This window comes from Petromyzon marinus, chromosome 72 (genome assembly GCF_048934315.1).
Source record: "Petromyzon marinus isolate PM22_M1 ecotype Great Lakes invasive population chromosome 72, UKy_Petmar_22M1.pri1.0, whole genome shotgun sequence".
Classification (NCBI taxonomy): domain Eukaryota; kingdom Metazoa; phylum Chordata; class Hyperoartia; order Petromyzontiformes; family Petromyzontidae; genus Petromyzon; species Petromyzon marinus.
The window spans coordinates 914804-940147 of NC_133738.1; the positions used below are offsets into that span (position 1 = coordinate 914804).

General features: G+C 53.5%; 1 protein-coding gene across 1 annotated transcript in view; it reads left to right on the top strand.

The window, feature by feature from the left end:
• The window catches only part of LOC142906950 (uncharacterized), an 88057-nt gene extending 63211 nt beyond the window's left edge, over positions 1-24846 (top strand). Inside the window, exons 9-13 of the mRNA XM_076055754.1 lie at positions 307-407; positions 7981-8111; positions 11337-12162; positions 15044-15175; positions 16965-24846. Of these exons, the coding sequence (XP_075911869.1) occupies positions 307-407; positions 7981-8111; positions 11337-12162; positions 15044-15175; positions 16965-17046 (1272 nt within the window). The 3' untranslated portion in view covers positions 17047-24846. The remainder of the gene's footprint in view (positions 1-306; positions 408-7980; positions 8112-11336; positions 12163-15043; positions 15176-16964) is intronic.
• Positions 24847-25344: the final 498 nt, after the last annotated feature.

Genomic DNA, 25344 nt, shown 5'->3' on the forward strand with positions numbered 1-25344 from the left:
TCTCTGTGTCTCTCTCTGTGTCTCACTCTGTGCAGGCCCTTGAGCTGCGTAGGCTGTGGCGAATCTCCCCGTGTCTCTCTCTGTGTCTCTCTCAGTGTCTCTCCCCGTGTCTCTCTCCCCCGTGTCTCTCTCCCCGTGTCTCTCTCTGTGCAGGCCCTTGAGCTGCGTAGGCTGTGGCGAGTCTCCCCGTGTCTCTCTCCCCCGTGTCTCTGTGTCTCTCTCCCCTGTGTCTCTCTCCCCGTGTCTCTCTCAGTGTCTCTCTCCACGTGTCTCTCTCAGTGTCTCTCTGTGTCTCTCTCTGTGCAGGCCCTTGAGCTGCGTAGGCTGTGGCGAGTCTCCCCGAGGAACCACACGTTACTCAATGCCATCAACTCTGATCCCGAGCGGGGTCCAGAGCACGTGGGCAGGTGAGGAGACGCTCACCACACACACACTCACCACACACGCTCACCACACACGCTCACCACACACACGCTCACCACACACACGCTCACCACACACACGCTCACCACACACGCTCACCACACACGCTCACCACACACACACTCTCACCACACACACGCTCACACACGCTCACCACACACACGCTCACCACACACACACGCTCACCACACACACACGCTCACCACACACACTCACCACACACACGCTCACCACACACACACGCTCACCACACACACGCTCAGCACACACACACGCTCACCACACACGCGCTCACCACACACACGCTCACCACACACACACTCACCACACACGCTCACCACACACACGCTCACCACACACACACGCTCAGCACACACACGCTCACCACACACACTCACCACACACACACGCTCACCACACACACGCTCACCACACACACGCTCACCACACACACGCTCACCACACACACGCTCACCACACACACACGCTCACCACACACGCTCACCACACACACGCTCACCACACACACACGCTCACCACACACGCTCACCACACACACGCTCACCACACACACGCTCACCACACACGCTCAGCACACACACTCACCACACACACGCTCACCACACACACCACACACACACACACACGCTCACCACACACACGCTCACCACACACGCTCACCACACACACACGGTCACCACACACACGCTCACCACACACACACTCACCACACACACGCTCACCACACACACACGCTCACCACACACACGCTCACCACACACACGCTCACCACACACACGCTCACCACACACACGCTCACCACACACACGCTCACCACACACACGCTCACCACACACACACTCACCACACACACGCTCACCACACACGCTCACCACACACACGCTCACCACACACACGCTCACCACACACACGCTCACCACACACACGCTCACCACACACGCTCACCACACACGCTCACCACACACACGCTCACCACACACGCTCACCACACACACGCTCACCACACACGCTCACCACACACACACGCTCACCACACACGCGCTCACCACACACACGCTCACCACACACGCTCACCACACACACGCTCACCACACACACGCTCACCACACACACACGCTCACCACACACACGCTCACCACACACACGCTCACCACACACACGCTCACCACACACACACGCTCACCACACACACGCTCACCACACACGCTCACCACACACACGCTCACCACACACACGCGCTCACCACACACACGCTCACCACACACACCACACACACGCTCACCACACACACGCTCACCACACACGCTCACCACACACACGCTCACCACACACACACGCTCACCACACACACGCTCACCACACACACGCTCACCACACACGCTCACCACACACACGCTCACCACACACACACGCTCACCACACACACACGCTCACCACACACACGCTCACCACACACACGCTCACCACACACACACGCTCACCACACACACACGCTCACCACACACACGCTCACCACACACACGCTCACCACACACACACTCACCACACACACGCTCACCACACACACGCTCACCACACACACGCTCACCACACACGCTCACCACACACACGCTCACCACACACACGCTCACCACACACACGCTCACCACACACACGCTCACCACACACACACACTCACCACACACACGCTCACCACACACGCTCACCACACACACACGCTCACCACACACGCTCACCACACACGCTCACCACACACACGCTCACCACACACGCTCACCACACACACACGCTCACCACACACACGCTCACCACACACACGCTCACCACACACACGCTCACCACACACACTCACCACACACACGCTCACCACACACACGCTCACCACACACACACGCTCACCACACACACGCTCACCACACACGCTCACCACACACACACTCACCACACACACGCTCACCACACACGCTCACCACACACACACGCTCACCACACACACACGCTCACCACACACACACGCTCACCACACACACACTCACCACACACACGCTCACCACACACACACACTCACCACACACACGCTCACCACACACACGCTCACCACACACGCTCACCACACACACACGCTCACCACACACACACGCTCACCACACACACACTCACCACACACACACTCACCACACACACGCTCACCACACACACACGCTCACCACACACACGCTCACCACACACACGCTCACCACACACACGCTCACCACACACACACTCACCACACACACGCTCACCACACACACTCACCACACACACGCTCACCACACACACGCTCACCACACACACTCACCACACACACACTCACCACACACACACTCACCACACACACGCTCACCACACACAAGCTCACCACACACACGCTCACCACACACACGCTCACCACACACACGCTCACCACACACGCTCACCACACACACGCTCACCACACACACGCTCACCACACACACGCTCACCACACACACGCTCACCACACACACACTCACCACACACACGCTCACCACACACACGCTCACCACACACACGCTCACCACACACACGCTCACCACACACACACTCACCACACACACACTCACCACACACACACTCAGCACACACACGCTCACCACACACACGCTCACCACACACACGCTCACCACACACACGCTCACCACACACGCTCACCACACACACACTCACCACACACACGCTCACCACACACACGCTCACCACACACACACGCTCACCACACACACACGCTCACCACACACGCGCTCAGCCCACACACACGCTCACCACACACACGCTCACCACACACGCTCACCACACACACGCTCACCACACACACTCACCACACACGCTCACCACACACACACGCTCACCACACACACGCTCACCACACACACGCTCACCACACACAAGCTCACCACACACACGCTCACCACACACACGCTCACCACACACACGCTCACCACACACACTCACCACACACACTCACCACACACACGCTCACCACACACACGCTCACCACACACACGCTCACCACACACACGCTCACCACACACACACGCTCACCACACACGCTCACCACACACGCTCAGCACACACACGCTCACCACACACACTCACCACACACACACTCACCACACACACGCTCACCACACACACACGCTCACCACACACACACGCTCACCACACACACACGCTCACCACACACACACGCTCACCACACACGCTCACCACACACACGCTCACCACACACACATGCTCACCACACACGCTCACCACACACACGCTCACCACACACACGCTCACCACACACACGCTCACCCCAAACACGCTCACCCACTTACCCAGACGCTCACCCACACGCTCACCCACCCGCTCACCAGACGCTCACCCACACGCTCGCCCACCCGCTCACCCACACGCTCACCCACCCGCTCACCCACCCGCTCACCCACACGCTCACCCACCCGCTCACCCACCCGCTCACCCACACGCTCACCTTTGCCTCTCCCCAGTGCTAGCGATGTTTACTACACTTCACCGCTGCAACAGATACACACACACTAACACACATACACATCTGTGTGTGTGTGTTAGTGTGTGTGTACGTGTGTTAGTGTGTGTGTACGTGTGTTAGTGTGTGTGTACGTGTGTTAGTGTGTGTGTGTGTGTGTACAACCCCCTACCTCCTCGCGGTGCCGGACGTGCAACTCTGTCGTGGACAGTGCTGTGGGGGGAGGGCCAATTCCGATTGGCTCCTCCCCTCATGGCGTCTGTGTCCACCACAGTGGCTAAACGAGGGCTCTGGATGGGTGCGAGGAGCTGGTAACCCCTCCACCTTCAATTAATTACCACTAAACCACGAGTTAAACTGAAATATATAACAAATAAGTTTGTGCCGGAGGCCCCGGGGAAACAGGCGTCTATGACGTCTCCTGGCCAAACCCCATTTGGCGGAGCCAGGAGATTGAATCTCTACCCTCGGGGCTCCTCCAGAAACAACGAAAAGCCACTACGGGTGGCCACGTGGAATGTTCGAACGCTCACTGCGGAGGAGAGGCCGCCACTACTCTGTCGGGAGCTGGACCGGTACCGCCTGGATCTCTGCGGCATTCAGGAGGTCCGGTGGACCGGCTCTGGCTCCTGCCACCATGAGGGTGGACAGTCCTCTACTCGGGGCAGCAGACTGCCAAACAACAGGGTGTGGCTCTTCTTTTGAACAAAAGAATAAAGGGGGTGTGGGAGCGTGGCGGTGAGGTGTGGGAAGCTGTAAGCCCCAGGCTACTTTGGGCTCGCCTTCCCATCAACCGGAGGCGAGGAGTGGTGGTCGTGGTTACTTATGCCCCCACCGAAGACGAACATCTGTGGAGGGATGCAGGCAAAGCCGATGAGTCAGATGCCTTCTATGACTTCCTGTCACAGGTGCTGGCTAAAGTGGCACCTCGGGATAGAGTCATCATATTGGGTGACTTCAATGCCCGAGTTGGTCATGATGCTGGCACCTGGTCTGGGGTGGTGGAGGGCATGGGCCAGATCAGCTCTATAACAACGGTAGGAGGCTGCAGCCCATGGGCTTGTAATTACCAACACGCTGTTCCGGCATCGGCGCATCCACACAACATCATGGATGCATGCCGGGTCCAAACAAGAACATCTGCTGGACTACATAGTGACGGACCAGCGGATGCGAGCCCTTGTCCTTGACACCAGGACGTACCGTGGAGCTGATCTGCCCTCTGACCATCGACTAGTCATCTGTAAGATGCGCCTGCCATTCTTCCACTCCGGTGGTGGGTGTACACCCAGGACCCCATTCCAACCTAATGTGGCCTGTTCTCAGTTATCTGATGAAAGTTGCAAGCGAGAATTTCATCATCGCCTGCGGCTGGGGTTGGCATCGTCCCCCACTCCTGATGTCGAGGGTAAATGGGCGAGGTTTAGAACTGACTCATTCAGCTGCAATGGCTGCTTTGGGTACGCGGTCCAGACCTCCCCAGAGACCCTGGCTGACAGAGGAGGTGTTCAGGATGGTTGAGAAAAAGCGACAGGCCTACTGTCATCGGCTACAGAATCCCACGTCAGAGAATGAGGAGGCTTACCGCAGCCTTCGCTCGGAGGTTCGGAGAGCCGTGAGGCGCTGCAAGGATGGGTGGTGGTCGCAGGTTGCTGAGAAGATGGAGTCTGCCTCAGTGGCCCGCAATCACAAATCCCTATTTAACTCCATCAAAAAAGTAACCTGCAGCGCCACACCTATTACCATCATTAGGGGAAAAAACGGTCATCCAATCTCCGACCCCCAGGAACAGGTTTGCAGATTTGCTGAGCATTTCTGTGACGTCCTGGGAGAGGGGAAATCCCTCAGCCTGGATAACAACGTGGGACAAAGTGGGGATGACCCTGCTGAGGCTGCGGTGCCTCAAATATTGGAAGAAGTCACCCCCTGTGAGTGGCTGCCTGAGGTGCCATCTGTTGAGGAAGTACTGAAGGCGATCCGGAGTCTGAGACCAGGAAAAGCACCGGGCAGAGATGATCTCCCAAGCGAAATGCTGAGGGAGGGTGGAGTTTGTGCACAGACTGCCCTACATGACATCATAATAACAGTCTGGACCACTGGACGGGTCCGCAGGATTGGAAGGATGCCCTGGTGGTCCCCCTCTTTAAGAAGGGGGACCGCACAGACTGTAACAACTACAGGGGCATCTCACTCCTCAGTGTGCCGGAAAAGGTCCTGGCAAGGATTATTCAACATCGCCTTGCTAGGCACGCTGAGGAGAGGCTTGCGGAGCCCCAATGTGGTTTCGGAAAAGGTGGTCCTGCACAGATGCCATATTTTCTGTCCGTCTGCTACAGCAGAGGTGTAGGTAATGCCAACAAGACCTACATCTCTGCTTTATTAACCTGGTCAGGGCCTATGATGCCATCAGTAGGCCTGGGCTCTGGGTTGTTCTTCGTGCTTTTGGAGTCCCTGACCCTCTGCTCACGATCATTAAGGACCTTCTTGATGGTGAGCGGGCCCGAGTAAAACTACGTGGCCAGGAGTCGGAGCCATTCCCTGTACACCTTGGGGTGCGACAGGGATGTCCTCTGGCTCCCACATTATTTAACATCTCTTTTGACCACGTAGTTCGTGAAGCCTTCAATAGCTGTACCGGGGGAATCTCTATTTGGTACATATATAATGGGAGGCTGATTGATGCCCGGGTGCGGTCAAGGGATTGCTCCTTATTGCTCAACCACATTATGTATGCCGATGATCTGGTAATCGCTGCTCACTCAGAGGAGGAGTTGGAGACGCTGCTGCTGAGACTGGAGAGTGCCACTAAGAGATGGGGCCTTACCATCAGCCCCACCAAAACTAAGCACCTGCCTGGGTATTTTGTACCATCGGGCACTCCACCCCCACAACTCCCAATCGGTTGATGGGGCAATTGTGGAGAGAGTGGAGAGTTTCCCATACCTGGGCAGTGTGCTTGTGACCGGCTCCAGTTTAACAGCAGAGGTCTCACTTCGAATCAGTCGAGCGGCAATATCTTTTCATCGGTTGCGTAACGCTGTGTGGAAGCTACCTGGTCTGTCGCTCCGCACTAAGCTTCAGTTCTTCTCGGCCACGGTGATTCCCTCCTCTACGCTTGCGAAACGTGGACCCCCCTAATGGAACATCTTTTCCGGTTAGAAACATTTAGGCTAGCCTGCCTACGATCCATCCTGGGTTTAACCAGACTGGATTGTGTGAGGAGCTCACAAATCCTTGAAAGATCTGGGCAAGGTCCCATCGGTGAGCTCCTCCGGCAGGCAAGGCTGCGTTGGCTGGGTCATGTAGCCCGCAGTCACCCTCCCACAACAACGGAGGGTGACTGCGGGCTACATGACCCAGCCAACCCTCCCACAACAACGGAGGGCGGAGGAGCGACGCTCACAACAACGAGCGGAGCGCCGGGTGGCTAAAGCACAGCAGGTTGGCACAGTAGGGGGCACAGGTGGTGCGTCAGCCAGTCATCTCAGTCAGTCGACCCGTGGCACCTGGGTCTGCCCCGTGACCTGCCAGCGGGCGTTCGACACTTCACGTGGCTTCAAGGTGCAAGCATCGTGGTGACGTCACCACCACTTAGTGTCGAATGGCGGTTGTTGTTGTTGGTGTGCGTGTGTGTGTCTGTGTACGTGTGTGGTGTACGTGTGTGTGGTGTACGTGTGTGTGGTGTACGTGTGTGTGGTGTACGTGTGTGTGGTGTACGTGTGTGTGGTGTACGTGTGTGTGGTGTGTGTGTGTGTGTCTGTGGTGTGCGTGTTAGTGTGTGTGTACGTGTGTGTATATGTGTGTGTGTGTGTGGTGTGCGTGTTAGTGTGTGTGTACGTGTGTGTACGTGTCCGTGTGTGCCACCCACCCCCTCTGTGTGTGCCACAGTGCCGATAGCCTTCGTAGGCACTGCTGCCGCTCGCTAGCTAACAGCACTTGCCCCCACAGTCTGATGAAGGCTACGCCGGGGGGTTCTTTTGCCTTTGTAGGTGCCTGGCCCACTCTCTAGGCCTCGCCTGGTCCGAGTACTGGGACTTCCTCGGAACCTTTCTGGACCTCGGCTCGGCCGAGGGACTCGCCACTTTGGAGGCTTATCTCCGTGGCAACCGGCGTGGCAACGGTAAGCCGGCCATCGGCAACCGGCAAACCGGCATCGCCACGGCAACCGCACTGCACCGTAGACTCAGCACTGCACCATAGACTCAACACTGCACCATAGACTCAACACTGCTCCATAGACTCAGCACTGCACCATAGACTCGGCACTGCACCATAGACTCAGCACTGCACCATAGACTCAGCACTGCACCATGGACTCATCACTGCACCATAGACTCAGCACTGCACCATAGACTCAACACTGCACCATAGACTCAGCACTGCACCATAGACTCAACACTGCACTATACACTCAACACTGCACCATAGACTCAGCACTGCCCCATAGACTCATCACTGCACCATAGACTCAGCACTGCACCATAGACTCAACACTGCACCATAGACTCAACGCTGCACCATAGACTCAACACTGCACCATAGACTCAACACTGCACCATAGACTCAACACTGCACCATAGACTCAGCACTGTACTATAGACTCAGCACTGCACCATAGACTCAGCACTGCACCATAGACTCAACACTGCACCATAGACTCAACACTGCACCATAGACTCAGCACTGCACCATAGACTCAGCACTGCACCATAGACTCAGCACTGCACCATAGACTCAACACTGCACCATAGACTCAACACTGCACCATAGACTCAACACTGCACCATAGACTCAGCACTGCACCATAGACTCAGCACTGCACCATAGACTCAACACTGCCCCATAGACTCAACACTGCACCACAGACTCAACACTGCACCACAGACTCAGCACTGCACCATAGACTCAACACTGCACCTCAGACTCAGCACTGCACCATAGACTCAACACTGCACCATAGACTCAGCACTGCACCGTAGACTCAGCACTGCACCATAGACTCAACACTGCAACATACACTCAACACTGCACCATAGACTCAGCACTGCCCCATAGACTTAGCACTGCACCATAGACTCAGCACTGCACCATAGACTCAGCACTGCACCATAGACTCAGCACTGCACCATAGACTCAACACTGCACCACAGACTCAACACTGCACCACAGACTCAGCACTGCACCATAGACTCAACACTGCACCTCAGACTCAGCACTGCACCATAGACTCAACACTGCACCATAGACTAGTCCTCAGCAAGGTAAGGTAAAAGGTAAAAACAACGAGCCTACCTTTACCCTACCTTTCACCTTACCCCAAATACAATCACTCTACCCTTCAGCAGGTAAGGTAAAAGGTTAAAAACAACTAGCCTACCTTTACCCTACCTTTTACCGTTACCCCATACAAACTACCCGATTACAGGGTAATTACTGTGGTTATTACTACAACACATGAACAAGGTTTGTAACAGGTAAAGCGCTTAATTAATATAGATTACTCTCGATTATTCCAATTTTACACGCTTGTTGTAGTTGTTGTGTCCTCAAATATTGTAACTCAATTTCAACCCACTACTTCCCAATGTGGTTTCGACGGCGAACGTGGTTCTGCTTAAATTTTGATTCGAAGCTTTCGTGACTGCGGTAATTCATATTCTTGGCTCTTTCGGTAAAGTCACGTTGAAGGGAAACAATGAAATAATAAAATACAACATATAAAACAATAAAAATTCTCACGACGTTTCGACCATAACACAAACGGTCGTCATCAGGTGTGATGATGACCGTTTGTGTGATGATGACCGTTTGTGTTATGGTCGAAACGTCGTGATAATTTTTATTGTTTTATATGTATTTTATTGTTTCCCTTCAGGTGTGATGATGACCGTTTGTGTGATGATGACCGTTTGTGTTATGGTCGAAACGTCGTGATAATTTTTATTGTTTTATATGTATTTTATTATTTTATTGTTTCCCTTCAGGTGTGATGATGACCGTTTGTGTGATGATGACCGTTTGTGTTACGGTCGAAACGTCGTGAGAATTTTTATTGTTTTATATGTATTTTATTATTTTATTGTTTCCCTTCAACGTGACTTTACCGAAAGAGCTAACAATTTGGTTATACTTACGTCATAGTGATGACAGTGCTATATTACGTCGTTAAAAATAAACGAAAAAATATTTGTAAACATTCCCTTTGACACGTTACCTTTCGGCTTGGGTCTTAATTGCCCACGCTCAACAGACGTTGGCTGCGATTGGCCACGGGGCGAGCTTCCGGGCCACTTCCTGGAGTCGTGGAGTTTCTTACATTGCTCGCGCGTTTGATAAAAGCGTGTTTTTGTTAAAAAAAAGTTTTTAACCAAAATATTACTTTTGATTTAAAGCTTTCGTGACTGCAGTAATTCATATTCTTAGTTTTTTCGGTAAAGTCACGTTGAAGAGAAACAACAAAATAACAAAAAATATATATATTTTGTTGAAGAGAAACAACAAAATAACAATATATATATTTTGTTATTTTGTTGTTTCTCTTCAACGTGATTTTACTGAAAAAACTAAGAATATAAAATATTACTTGTTAAATGGAGGCCACGGACTTTGCCACGGAGCTTTCAGCGGTAAACAAGGGCACCGTATTTACCGGGTTAACGTTTCGCGCTGTTTCTAGCGGTAAACAAGGCACCGTATTTACCGGGTTAACGCTTCACCGCTGTTTCTAGCGGTGAACAAGGGCACCGTATTTACCGGGTTAACGCTTGGCGCTGTTTCTAGCGGTGAACAAGGGCACCGTATTTTACCGGGTTAACGCTTCACCGCTGTTTCTAGCGGTGAACCAGGGCACCGTATTTACCGGGTTAACGCTTGGCGCTGTTTCTAGCGGTGAACAAGGGCACCGTATTCACCGGGTTAACGCTTGGCGCTGTTTCTAGCGGTGAACAAGGGCACCGTATTTTACCGGGTTAACGCTTCACCGCTGTTTCTAGCGGTGAACCAGGGCACCGTATTTACCGGGTTAACGCTTGGCGCTGTTTCTAGCGGTGAACAAGGGCACCGTATTCACCGGGTTAACGCTTGGCGCTGTTTCTAGCGGTGAACAAGGGCACCGTATTTTACCGGGTTAACGCTTCGCGCTACCTTTACCCTACCGGGTAATTAGACCGAGCTGCCTTTACCCTACCCTTTACCCCTTGACATGTCGACACCTTTACCTTTAACCCGGTAAAAAGGGTAAATGACCTCACCTCGCCGAGGCCTACGTGAAGTGCACAAACCACATCGGATCGTCGTCATCGTCGTCGTCGTCGTCATCAATGACGCCCTTTGCCGCGTGCGGAAGACTCCTTCGCAGGCAACGGCGGTTCTCCATGGACAACATCATCATCATCAGCAGCAGCATCATCATCAGCAGCAGCATCAGCAGCAGCAGCAGCAGCAGCGGCAGCGTCGCCACCGCGATCGGGCGTGGAGCGACCGGGCAGGAAACGTTCCGTCGCGACCAACCTCACCGACACATTCAACAAACTCGCCGCAGCATCAGCAGCAGCAGCATCATCAGCATCATCATCAGCATCATCATCAGCATCATCATCAGCAGCAGCATCAGCAGCAGCATCGGGGGATTTGGACAAGCCTGGGACCGTCTCCAACGGCCGAGAGGGATCGGGATGCGCGACAGATTTGGGAACGACTTCCCAGTCGTCGATGGAATCCGGACAGGAGGCGGTGGAGGCGGTGGAGGATGACGACGACGACAATGATGATGATGATGAGGAGGGATGGAAGACTCCACCAGAGAGCCCGGCTTACGAGACTCCTCCGGAAAGTCCCGAGAAACTCCCCGCGGGCTGCGGCGGCGATGGTGGCGATGTTGGCGGCGATGGTGACGATGGTGGCGGTGATGGTGGCGATGATGGCGGTGATGGTGATGATGTTGGCGGCGATGGTGGCGATGATGGTGATGTTGGCGATGGTGGTGATGTTGGTGGTGATGGTGGTGGTGATGTTAGCGATGGTGGTGACGATGGTGGTGGTGATGTTGGCGATGGTGGCGATGTTGGCGATGATAGTGACGATGGTGGTGGTGATGTTGGCGATGGTGGCGATGTTGGCGATGAGAGGGTGGAGGAGAGCGATGGAGGCAAACCGCTTCTCTATCTGCTAGGGTGAGCCCCCATCTCTCTAGCCGTGTCTCTCTCTACACCCGTGTCTCTCTACACCCGTGTCTCTCTACACCCGTGTCTCTCTACACCCGTGTCTCTCTCTACACCCGTGTCTCTCTCTCTACACCCGTGTCTCTCTCTACTCTGTGTCTCTCTCTACACCCGTGTCTCTCTCTCTCTACACCCGTGTCTCTCTCCCCGTGTCTCTCTCTACACCCGTGTCTCTCTCCGTGTCTCTCTCTCTCTACACCCGTGTCTCTCTCTACACCCGTGTCTCTCTCTACACCCGTGTCTCTCTCCCCGTGTCTCTCTCCCCGTGTCTCTCTCCCCGTGTCTCTCTCTCCGTGTCTCTCTCTCTCTACACCCGTGTCTCTCTCTACACCCGTGTCTCTCTCCCCGTGTCTCTCTCCCCGTGTCTCTCTCTCCGTGTCTCTCTCTCTCTACACCCGTGTCTCTCTCCCCGTGTCTCTCTCTCCGTGTCTCTCTCTCTCTACACCCGTGTCTCTCTCCCCGTGTCTCTCTCTCTACACCCGTGTCTCTCTCTCTCTCTACACCCGTGTCTCTCTCCCCGTGTCTCTCTCTCTACACCCGTGTCTCTCTCCCCGTGTCTCTCTCCCCGTGTCTCTCTCTCCGTGTCTCTCTCTCTCTACACCCGTGTCTCTCTCCCCGTGTCTCTCTCTCCGTGTCTCTCTCCCCGTGTCTCTCTCTCCGTGTCTCTCTCTCTCTACACCCGTGTCTCTCTCCCCGTGTCTCTCTCTCTACACCCGTGTCTCTCTCCCCGTGTCTCTCTCTCTACACCCGTGTCTCTCTCCCCGTGTCTCTCTCTCTCTACACCCATGTCTCTCTCCCCGTGTCTCTCTCTCCGTGTCTCTCTCTCTCTCTACACCCGTGTCTCTCTCCCCGTGTCTCTCTCTCCGTGTCTCTCTCTCCGTGTCTCTCTCCCCGTGTCTCTCTCTCCGTGTCTCTCTCTCTCTCTACACCCGTGTCTCTCTCCCCGTGTCTCTCTCTCTACACCCGTGTCTCTCTCCCCGTGTCTCTCTCTCTCTACACCCGTGTCTCTCTCCCCGTGTCTCTCTCCCCGTGTCTCTCTCTCCGTGTCTCTCTCTCTCTACACCCGTGTCTCTCTCCCCGTGTCTCTCTCTCTCTACACCCGTGTCTCTCTCCCCATGTCTCTCTCTCTCTACACCCGTGTCTCTCTCCCCGTGTCTCTCTCCGTGTCTCTCTCTCCGTGTCTCTCTCTCTCTCTACACCCATGTCTCTCTCCCCGTGTCTCTCTCCCCGTGTCTCTCTCCCCGTGTCTCTCTCTCTCTACACCCGTGTCTCTCTCTCCGTGTCTCTCTCTCTCTACACCCGTGTCTCTCTCCCCGTGTCTCTCTCCCCGTGTCTCTCTCTCTCTACACCCGTGTCTCTCTCCCCGTGTCTCTCTCTCCGTGTCACTCTCTCTCTACACCCGTGTCTCTCTCCCCGTGTCTCTCTCTCTCTACACCCGTGTCTCTCTCCCCGTGTCTCTCTCTCTCTACACCCGTGTCTCTCTCCCCGTGTCTCTCTCCCCGTGTCTCTCCCCGTTTCTCTCTCCCCGTGTCTCTGTCCCCGTGTCTCTGTACCCGTGTCTCTCTCCCCGTGTCTCTCTCTCCCCGTGTCTCTCTCACCGTGTCTCCCTTCCCGTGTCTCTCTCCCCTTGTCTCTCTCCCCGTGTCTCTCTCTCCCCGTGTCTCTCTCTCCGTGTCTCTCTCCCCGTGTCTCTCTCTCCCCGTGTATCTCTCCCCATGTCTCCCCGTGTCTCTCCCTTACCGTGTCTCCCTCACCGTGTCTCTCTCACTGTGTCTCTCCCTCACCGTGTCTCTCCCTCACCGTGTCTCTCCCTCACCGTGTCTCTCTCCCCGTGTCTCTCTCTCCCCGTGTCTCTTTCCCTGTGTCTCTCCCTCACCGTGTCTCCCTCTCCGTGTCTCTCTCCCTGTGTCTCTCTCCCCGTGTCTCTCTCTCATGTCTCCCCGTGTCTCTCTCCCCGTGTCTCCCTCCGCGTGTCTCTCTCTCCATGTCTCCCTCACCGTGTCTCTCTCACCGTGTCTCTCCGTGTCTCTCTCCCCGTGTCTCTCTCTCCCCGTGTCTCTCTCCCCGTGTCTCTCTCCCCGTGTCTCTCTCCCCGTGTCTCTCCCTCCCCATGTCTCTCTCTCCGTGTCTCCCTCCCCGTGTCTCTCTCTCCGTGTCTCTCTCCCCATGTCTCCCCGTGTCTCTCCTTCACCGTGTCTCCCTCCCCGTGTCTCTCTCTCTCCCCGTGTCTCTCCCTCACCCTGTCTCTCTCCCCATGTCTCTCCGTGTCTCTCTCCCCGTGTCTCTCCCTCACCGTGTCTCCCCGTGTCTCTCTCCCCGTGTCTCTCCCTCACCGTGTCTCCCTCACTGTGTCTCCCTCCCCGTGTCTCTCTCTCTCTCTCCCTGTGTCTCTCCCTCACCCTGTCTCTCTCCCCATGTCTCCCCGTGTCTCTCTCCCCGTGTCTCTCCCTCACCGTGTCTCCCCGTGTCTCTCTCCCCGTGTCTCTCCCTCACCGTGTCTCCCTCCCCGCGTCTCTCCCTCACCGTGTCTCCCTCCCCGTGTCTCTCTCTCTCTCCCCGTGTCTCTCCCTCACCCTGTCTCTCTCCCCGTGTCTCTCCCTCACCGTGTCTCTCCGTGTCTCTCTCCCCATGTCTCTCCCTCACCGTGTCTCTCCGTGTCTCTCTCCCCGTGTCTCTCTCTCCCCGTGTCTCTCCCTCACCCTGTCTCTCTCCCCATGTCTCCCCGTGTCTCTCTCCCCGTGTCTCTCCCTCACCGTGTCTCTCTCCCCGTGTCTCTCCCTCACCGTGTCTCTCTCCCCGCGTCTCTCTCTCACCGACCCCGTGTGTTCACCAGGGACGTGCCGTCCAAGCTGGACCAGGATGTTTTGATTGCCGTGGGCGACGCTCCGCTCGATCGCTCCCGGTTACCGCTCGTGTCGGCGTGGCAACGGCGGGTGCTCAACCACAGCCTGGACCAGCGACAGCAGTGAGTGAGCCACAGCTCTGGCTCAGTGTCAATCACTGATGCTCACAGAGCCAGACTGAGGCTCCCACAGGGTTCAGTGTTAGTCACTGAGGATCACAGAGCCAGACTGAGGCTCCCACAGGGTTCAATGTCAATCACTGAGGCTCACAGAGCCAGACTGAGGCTCCCACAGGGTTCAGTGTTAATCACTGAGGCTCACAGAGCCAGACTGAGACTCCCACAGGGTTCAGTGTTAATCACTGAGACTCACAGAGCCAGACTGAGGCTCCCACAGGGTTCAGTGTCAATCACTGAGGCTCCCACAGGGTTCAGTGTTAATCACTGAGGCTCACAGAGCCAGACTAAGGCTCCCACAGGGTTCAGTGTCAATCGCTGAGACTCACAGAGCCAGACTGAGGCTCCCACAGGGTTCAGTGTTAATCACTGAGGCTCACAGAGCCAGACTGAGGCTCCCACAGGGTTCAGTGTCAATCGCTGAGACTCACAGAGCCAGACTGATGCTCCCACAGGGTTAATCACTGAGGCTCACAGAGCCAGACTGAGGCTCCCACAGGGTTCAGTGTTAATCACTGAGGCTCACAGAGCCAGACTGAGGCTCCCACAGGGTTCAGTGTTAATCACTGAGGCTCACAGAGCCAGACTGAGGCTCCCACAGGGTTCAGTGTTAATCACTGAGGCTCACAGAGCCAGACTGAGACTCCCACAGGGTTCAGTGTTAATCACTGAGACTCACAGAGCCAGACTGAGGCTCCCACAGGGTTCAGTGTCAATCGCTGAGACTCACAGAGCCAGACTGAGGCTCCCACAGGGTTCAGTGTTAATCACTAAGGCTCACAGAGCCAGACTGAGGCTCCCACAGGGTTCAGTGTCAATCGCTGAGACTCACAGAGCCAGACTGATGCTCCCACAGGGTTAATCACTGAGGCTCACAGAGCCAGACTGAGGCTCCCACAGGGTTCAGTGTTAGTCACTGAGGCTCACAGAGCCAGACTGAGGCTCCCACAGGGTTCAGTGTTAATCACTGAGACTCAGAGCCAGACTAAGGCTCCCACAGGGTTCAGTGTTAATCACTGAGACTCACAGAGCCAGACTAAGGCTCCCACAGGGTTCAGTGTCAATCACTGAGACTCACAGAGCCAGACTGAGGCTCCCACAGGGTTCAGTGTTAGTCACTGAGGCTCACAGAGCCAGACTGAGGCTCACAGAGCCAGACTGAGGCTCACAGAGCCAGACTGAGGCTCACAGAGCCAGACTGAGGCTCACAGAGCCAGACTGAGGCTCACACAGGGTTCAGTGTTAATCACTGAGACTCACAGAGCCAGACTGATGCTCCCACAGGGTTCAGTGTCAATCACTTGAGGCTCACAGAGCCAGACTAAGGCTCCCACAGGGTTCAGTATTAATCGCTGAGACTCACAGAGCCAGACTAAGTCTCCCAGAGCCAGACTAAGGCTCACAGAGCCAGACTAAGGCTCACAGAGCCAGACTAAGGCTCACAGAGCCAGACTAAGGCTCACAGAGCCAGACTAAGGCTCACTGAGCCAGACTAAGGCTCTCTGAGCCAGACTAAGGCTCACAGAGCCAGACTAAGTCTCACTGAGCCAGACTGAGGCTCACAGAGCCAGACTAAGGCTCACAGAGCCAGACTGAGGCTCACAGAGCCAGACTAAGGCTCACAGAGCCAGACTAAGGCTCACAGAGCCAGACTAAGGCTCACTGAGCCAGACTAAGGCTCTCTGAGCCAGACTAAGGCTCTCTCTCTCTCTGTGTGTGTTCTCCCCACCCCCAGGTGGCTGAGCCCTTTTAAGTCTGTGGGCAGAATGCCTCGGAGCTGCAACCAGCCCGGTTCAACACACGTCCATGTACCCTGAGCGTTACTCATTAGCCGAGTCTCACCCCATACAGAACCCACTCACCCCATACAGAACCCCACTCATCCCATACAGAACCCACTCATCCCATACAGAACCCCACGCATCCCATACAGAACCCACTCACCCCATACAGAACCCCACTCATCCCATACAGAACCCCACTCATCCCATACAGAACCCACTCACCCCATACAGAACCCACTCACCCCATACAGAACCCCACTCATCCCATACAGAACCCCACTCATCCCATACAGAACCCCACTCTCATCCCATACAGAACCCACTCATCCCATACAGAACCCCACTCTCATCCCATACAGAACCCACTCACTCCATACAGAACCCACTCACCCCATACAGAACCCCACTCATCCCATACAGAACCCACTCACCCCATACAGAACCCACTCACCCCATACAGAACCCCACTCATCCCATACAGAACCCACTCATCCCATACAGAACCCCATGCATCCCATACAGAACCCACTCACCCCATACAGAACCCCACTCATCCCATACAGAACCCCACTCACCCCATACAGAACCCCACTCATCCCATACAGAACCCCACTCACCCCATACAGAACCCCACACTCATCCCATACAGAACCCACTCATCCCATACAGAAACCCACTCACCCCATACAGAACCCACTCATCCCATACAGAACCCCACTCATCCCATACGGAACCCACTCATCCCATACAGAACCCCCACTCTCATCCCATACAGAAACCCACTCACCCCATACAGAACCCCACTCTCATCCCATACAGAAACCCATTTTGATCCCAAATAGAACCCCACTCATCCCATACAGAAACCCACTCAGATCCCATACAGAACCCCCACCCTCATCCCATACAGAAACCCACTCACCCCATACAGAACCCCACTCTCATCCCATACAGAAACCCATTTTGATCCCAAATAGAACCCCACTCATCCCATACAGAACCCCACTCTCATCCCATACAGAAACCCATTTTGATCCCAAATAGAACCCCACTCATCCCATACAGAAACCCACTCAGATCCCATACAGAAACCCACTCATCCCATACAGAACCCCACTCTCATCCCATACAGAACCCCACTCATCCCATACAGAACCCCACTCTCATCCCATACAGAAACCCACTCAGATCCCATACAGAACCCCCACTCATCCCATACAGAACCCTACTCAGATCCCATACAGAAACCCACTCAGATCCCATACAGAACCCCCACTCAGATCCCATACAGAAACCCACTCAGATCCCATACAGAACCCCCACTCATTCCATACAGAACCCTACTCATCCCATACAGAACCCCACTCATCCCATACAGAACCCCCACTCTCGTCCCATACAGAACCCCACTCATCCCATACAGAACCCCACTCTCATCCCATACAGAACCCCCACTCATCCCATACAGAACCCCCACTCTCATCCCATACAGAACCCCACTCATCCCATACAGCACCCCACTCATCCCATACAGAACCCCCACTCTCATCCCATACAGAAACCCACTCAGATCCCATACAGAACCCCACTCATCCCATACAGAACCCCACTCACCCCATACAGAACCCCACTTTGATCCCAAATAGAACCCCCACTCACCCCATAGAGAAACCCAGTCTCATCCCATATAGAACCCAGCCTCATTCACCACACTGAAAGCTGTATCCCATACAGAACCCCACTCATCCCATACAGAACCCCACTCTCATCCCATACAGAACCCCACTCTCATCCCATACAGAACCCACTCACCCCATACAGAACCCACTCATCCCATACAGAAACCCACTCTCATCCCATACAGAACCCCACTTTGATCCCAAATAGAATCCCCACTCATCCCATACAGAACCCCACTTTGATCCCATACAGAACCCCACTCATCCCATACAGAACCCCACTCACCCCATACAGAACCCCACTCACCCCATACAGAACCCCACTCACATCCCATACAGAACCCACTCATCCCATACAGAACCCACTCATCCCATACAGAACCCCACTCTCATCCCATACAGAATCCACTCTCATCCCATACAGAACCCCACTCATCCCATACAGAACCCCACTCTCATCCCATACAGAACCCCACTCTCATCCCATACAGAACCCACTCATCCCATACAGAACCCACTCATCCCATACAGAACCCCACTCTCATCCCATACAGAATCCACTCTCATCCCATACAGAACCCCACTCATCCCATACAGAACCCCACTCTCATCCCATACAGAACCCCACTCTCATCCTATACAGAACCCCACTCACCCCATACAGAATCCACTCACATCCCATACAGAAACCCACTCAGATCCCATACAGAAACCCACTCAGATCCCATACAGAACCCCACTCTCATCCCATACAGAACCCACTCATCCCATACAGAACCCACTCATCCCATACAGAACCCCACTCTCATCCCATACAGAACCCACTCACATCCCATACAGAAACCCACTCAGATCCCATACAGAACCCCACTCTCATCCCATACAGAACCCACTCATCCCATACAGAACCCCACTCATCCCATACAGAACGCTACTCATCCCATACAGAACCCCACTCACCCCATACAGAACCCCACTCTAATCCCATACAGAACACCACTCATCCCATACAGAACCCCACTCATCCCATACAGAACCCCACTCATCCCATACAGAACCCCACTCATCCCATACAGAACCCCACTCACCCCATACAGAACCCCACTTTGATCCCAAATAGAACCCCCACTCACCCCATAGAGAAACCCAGTCTCATCCCATATAGAACCCAGCCTCATTCACCACACTGAAAGCTGTATCCCATACAGAACCCCACTCATCCCATACAGAACCCCACTCTCATCCCATACAGAACCCCACTCTCATCCCATACAGAACCCACTCACCCCATACAGAACCCACTCATCCCATACAGAACCCCACTCATCCCATACAGAACCCCACTCTCATCCCATACAGAACCCCACTCTCATCCCATACAGAACCCACTCATCCCATACAGAACCCACTCATCCCATACAGAACCCCACTCTCATCCCATACAGAACCCACTCTCATCCCATACAGAACCCCACTCATCCCATACAGAACCCCACTCTCATCCCATACAGAACCCCACTCTCATCCCATACAGAACCCCACTCACCCCATACAGAATCCACTCACATCCCATACAGAAACCCACTCAGATCCCATACAGAAACCCACTCAGATCCCATACAGAACCCCACTCTCATCCCATACAGAACCCACTCATCCCATACAGAACCCACTCATCCCATACAGAACCCCACTCTCATCCCATACAGAACCCACTCACATCCCATACAGAACCCCACTCTCATCCCATACAGAATCCACTCTCATCCCATACAGAACCCCACTCATCCCATACAGAACCCCACTCTCATCCCATACAGAACCCCACTCTCATCCCATACAGAACCCCACTCACCCCATACAGAATCCACTCACATCCCATACAGAAACCCACTCAGATCCCATACAGAAACCCACTCAGATCCCATACAGAACCCCACTCTCATCCCATACAGAACCCCACTCACCCCATACAGAATCCACTCACATCCCATACAGAAACCCACTCAGATCCCATACAGAAACCCACTCAGATCCCATACAGAACCCCACTCTCATCCCATACAGAACCCACTCATCCCATACAGAACCCACTCATCCCATACAGAACCCCACTCTCATCCCATACAGAACCCACTCACATCCCATACAGAACCCCACTCTCATCCCATACAGAATCCACTCTCATCCCATACAGAACCCCACTCATCCCATACAGAACCCCACTCTCATCCCATACAGAACCCCACTCTCATCCCATACAGAACCCCACTCACCCCATACAGAATCCACTCACATCCCATACAGAAACCCACTCAGATCCCATACAGAAACCCACTCAGATCCCATACAGAACCCCACTCTCATCCCATACAGAACCCACTCATCCCATACAGAACCCACTCATCCCATACAGAACCCCACTCTCATCCCATACAGAACCCACTCACATCCCATACAGAAACCCACTCAGATCCCATACAGAACCCCACTCTCATCCCATACAGAACCCACTCATCCCATACAGAACCCCACTCATCCCATACAGAACGCTACTCATCCCATACAGAACCCCACTCACCCCATACAGAACCCCACTCTAATCCCATACAGAACACCACTCATCCCATACAGAACCCCACTTTGATCCCATACAGAACCCCACTCACCCCATACAGAACCCCACTTTGATCCCATACAGAACCCCCACTTTCCCATAGAGAAACCCAGTCTCATCCCATATAGAACCCAGCCTCATTCACCACACTGAAAGCTGTATCCCATACAGAACCCCACTCATCCCATACAGAACCCCACTCTCATCCCATACAGAACCCCACTCTCATCCCATACAGAAACCCATTTTGATCCCAAATAGAACCCCACTCATCCCATACAGAAACCCACTCAGATCCCATACAGAAACCCACTCATCCCATACAGAACCCCACTCTCATCCCATACAGAACCCCACTCATCCCATACAGAACCCCACTCTCATCCCATACAGAACCCCACTCATCCCATACAGCACCCCACTCATCCCATACAGAACCCCCACTCTCATCCCATACAGAAACCCACTCAGATCCCATACAGAACCCCACTCATCCCATACAGAACCCCACTCACCCCATACAGAACCCCACTTTGATCCCAAATAAAACCCCCACTCACCCCATAGAGAAACCCAGTCTCATCCCATATAGAACCCAGCCTCATTCACCACACTGAAAGCTGTATCCCATACAGAACCCCACTCATCCCATACAGAACCCCACTCTCATCCCATACAGAACCCCACTCTCATCCCATACAGAACCCACTCACCCCATACAGAACCCACTCACCCCATACAGAACCCACTCATCCCATACAGAAACCCACTCTCATCCCATACAGAACCCCACTTTGATCCCAAATAGAATCCCCACTCATCCCATACAGAACCCCACTTTGATCCCATACAGAACCCCACTCATCCCATACAGAACCCCACTCACCCCATACAGAACCCCACTCACCCCATACAGAACCCCACTCACATCCCATACAGAACCCACTCATCCCATACAGAACCCACTCATCCCATACAGAACCCCACTCTCATCCCATACAGAATCCACTCTCATCCCATACAGAACCCCACTCATCCCATACAGAACCCCACTCTCATCCCATACAGAACCCCACTCTCATCCCATACAGAACCCCACTCACCCCATACAGAATCCACTCACATCCCATACAGGAACCCACTCAGATCCCATACAGAAACCCACTCAGATCCCATACAGAACCCCACTCTCATCCCATACAGAACCCACTCATCCCATACAGAACCCACTCATCCCATACAGAACCCCACTCTCATCCCATACAGAACCCACTCACATCCCATACAGAAACCCACTCAGATCCCATACAGAACCCCACTCTCATCCCATACAGAACCCACTCATCCCATACAGAACCCCACTCATCCCATACAGAACGCTACTCATCCCATACAGAACCCCACTCACCCCATACAGAACCCCACTCTAATCCCATACAGAACACCACTCATCCCATACAGAACCCCACTTTGATCCCATACAGAACCCCACTCACCCCATACAGAACCCCACTTTGATCCCATACAGAACCCCCACTTTCCCATAGAGAAACCCAGTCTCATCCCATATAGAACCCAGCCTCATTCACCACACTGAAAGCTGTCTCCCATACAGAACCCCACTCATCCCATACAGAACCCTACTCATCCCATACAGAACCCCACTCATCCCATACAGAACCCCACTCATCCCATACAGAACCCCACTCATCCCATACAGAACCCACTCACCCCATACAGAACCCCACTTTGATCCCAAACAGAACCCCACACATCCCATACAGAACCCACTCTCATCCCATACAGAACCCCACTCATCCCATACAGAACCCCACTCATCCCATACAGAACCCCACTCTCATCCCATACAGAACCCCACTCTCATCCCATACAGAACCAGAACCCCACACATCCCATACAGAACCCCACTTTGATCCCAAACAGAACCCCACTCTCATCCCATACAGAACCCACTCACCCCATACAGAACCCACTCACCCCATACAGAACCCACTCATCCCATACAGAAACCCACTCTCATCCCATACAGAACCCCACTTTGATCCCAAATAGAATCCCCACTCATCCCATACAGAACCCCACTTTGATCCCATACAGAACCCCACTCATCCCATACAGAACCCCACTCACCCCATACAGAACCCCACTCACCCCATACAGAACCCCACTCACATCCCATACAGAACCCACTCATCCCATACAGAACCCACTCATCCCATACAGAACCCCACTCTCATCCCATACAGAATCCACTCTCATCCCATACAGAACCCCACTCATCCCATACAGAACCCCACTCTCATCCCATACAGAACCCCACTCTCATCCCATACAGAACCCCACTCACCCCATACAGAATCCACTCACATCCCATACAGGAACCCACTCAGATCCCATACAGAAACCCACTCAGATCCCATACAGAACCCCACTCTCATCCCATACAGAACCCACTCATCCCATACAGAACCCACTCATCCCATACAGAACCCCACTCTCATCCCATACAGAACCCACTCACATCCCATACAGAAACCCACTCAGATCCCATACAGAACCCCACTCTCATCCCATACAGAACCCACTCATCCCATACAGAACCCCACTCATCCCATACAGAACCCCACTCATCCCATACAGAACCCCACTCACCCCATACAGAACCCCACTCTAATCCCATACAGAACACCACTCATCCCATACAGAACCCCACTTTGATCCCATACAGAACCCCACTCACCCCATACAGAACCCCACTTTGATCCCATACAGAACCCCCACTTTCCCATAGAGAAACCCAGTCTCATCCCATATAGAACCCAGCCTCATTCACCACACTGAAAGCTGTCTCCCATACAGAACCCCACTCATCCCATACAGAACCCTACTCATCCCATACAGAACCCCACTCATCCCATACAGAACCCCACTCATCCCATACAGAACCCCACTCATCCCATACAGAACCCACTCACCCCATACAGAACCCCACTTTGATCCCAAACAGAACCCCACACATCCCATACAGAACCCACTCTCATCCCATACAGAACCCCACTCATCCCATACAGAACCCCACTCATCCCATACAGAACCCCACTCTCATCCCATACAGAACCCCACTCTCATCCCATACAGAACCAGAACCCCACACATCCCATACAGAACCCCACTTTGATCCCAAACAGAACCCCACTCTCATCCCATACAGAACCCCACTTTGATCCCATACAGAACCCCACTCTCATCCCATACAGAACCCCTCTCATCCCATACAGAACCCCACTCATCCCATACAGAACCCCACTTTGATCCCATACAGAACCCCACTCTCATCCCAGACAGAACCCCACTTTGATCCCATACAGAACCCACTGTGATCCCATACAGAACCCCGTACCCTCACACGCCAACTCCGCTATCCGTGTAACGGTCGCTATGCAACTTGTTTTGACATTTTCCTGTCGGCTCCAACTTTTGAAATAATTTTAAATAAAACCCCCCCAAAAAAAACTACTCCTCAGAGCCGTCAGCAATGACTTCGTGTCGACAAAGATGATGATGATCAAATCATGATGATGATCAAATGATGATGATTGATGATCATGATCAAATGATGATGATCAAATCATGATGATGATCAAATCATGATGATGATGATTGATCAAATCATGATGATGATTGATGATAAATGATGATGATCAAATGATGATGATGACCAAATGATGATGATTGATGATCAAATGATGATGATGATCAAATGATGATGATTGATGATCATGATCAAATGATGATGATCAAAATGATGATGATCAAATCATGATCAAATCATGATGATCAAATCATGATGATGATGACCAAATGATGATGATGATTGATGATCAAATGATGATCAAATGATGATCAAATGATGATGATGATTGATGATCAAATGATCAAATGATGATGATCAAATGATGATGATGATCAAATGATGACAAGATAACATGATGATAAGATGATTAAATCTTGACT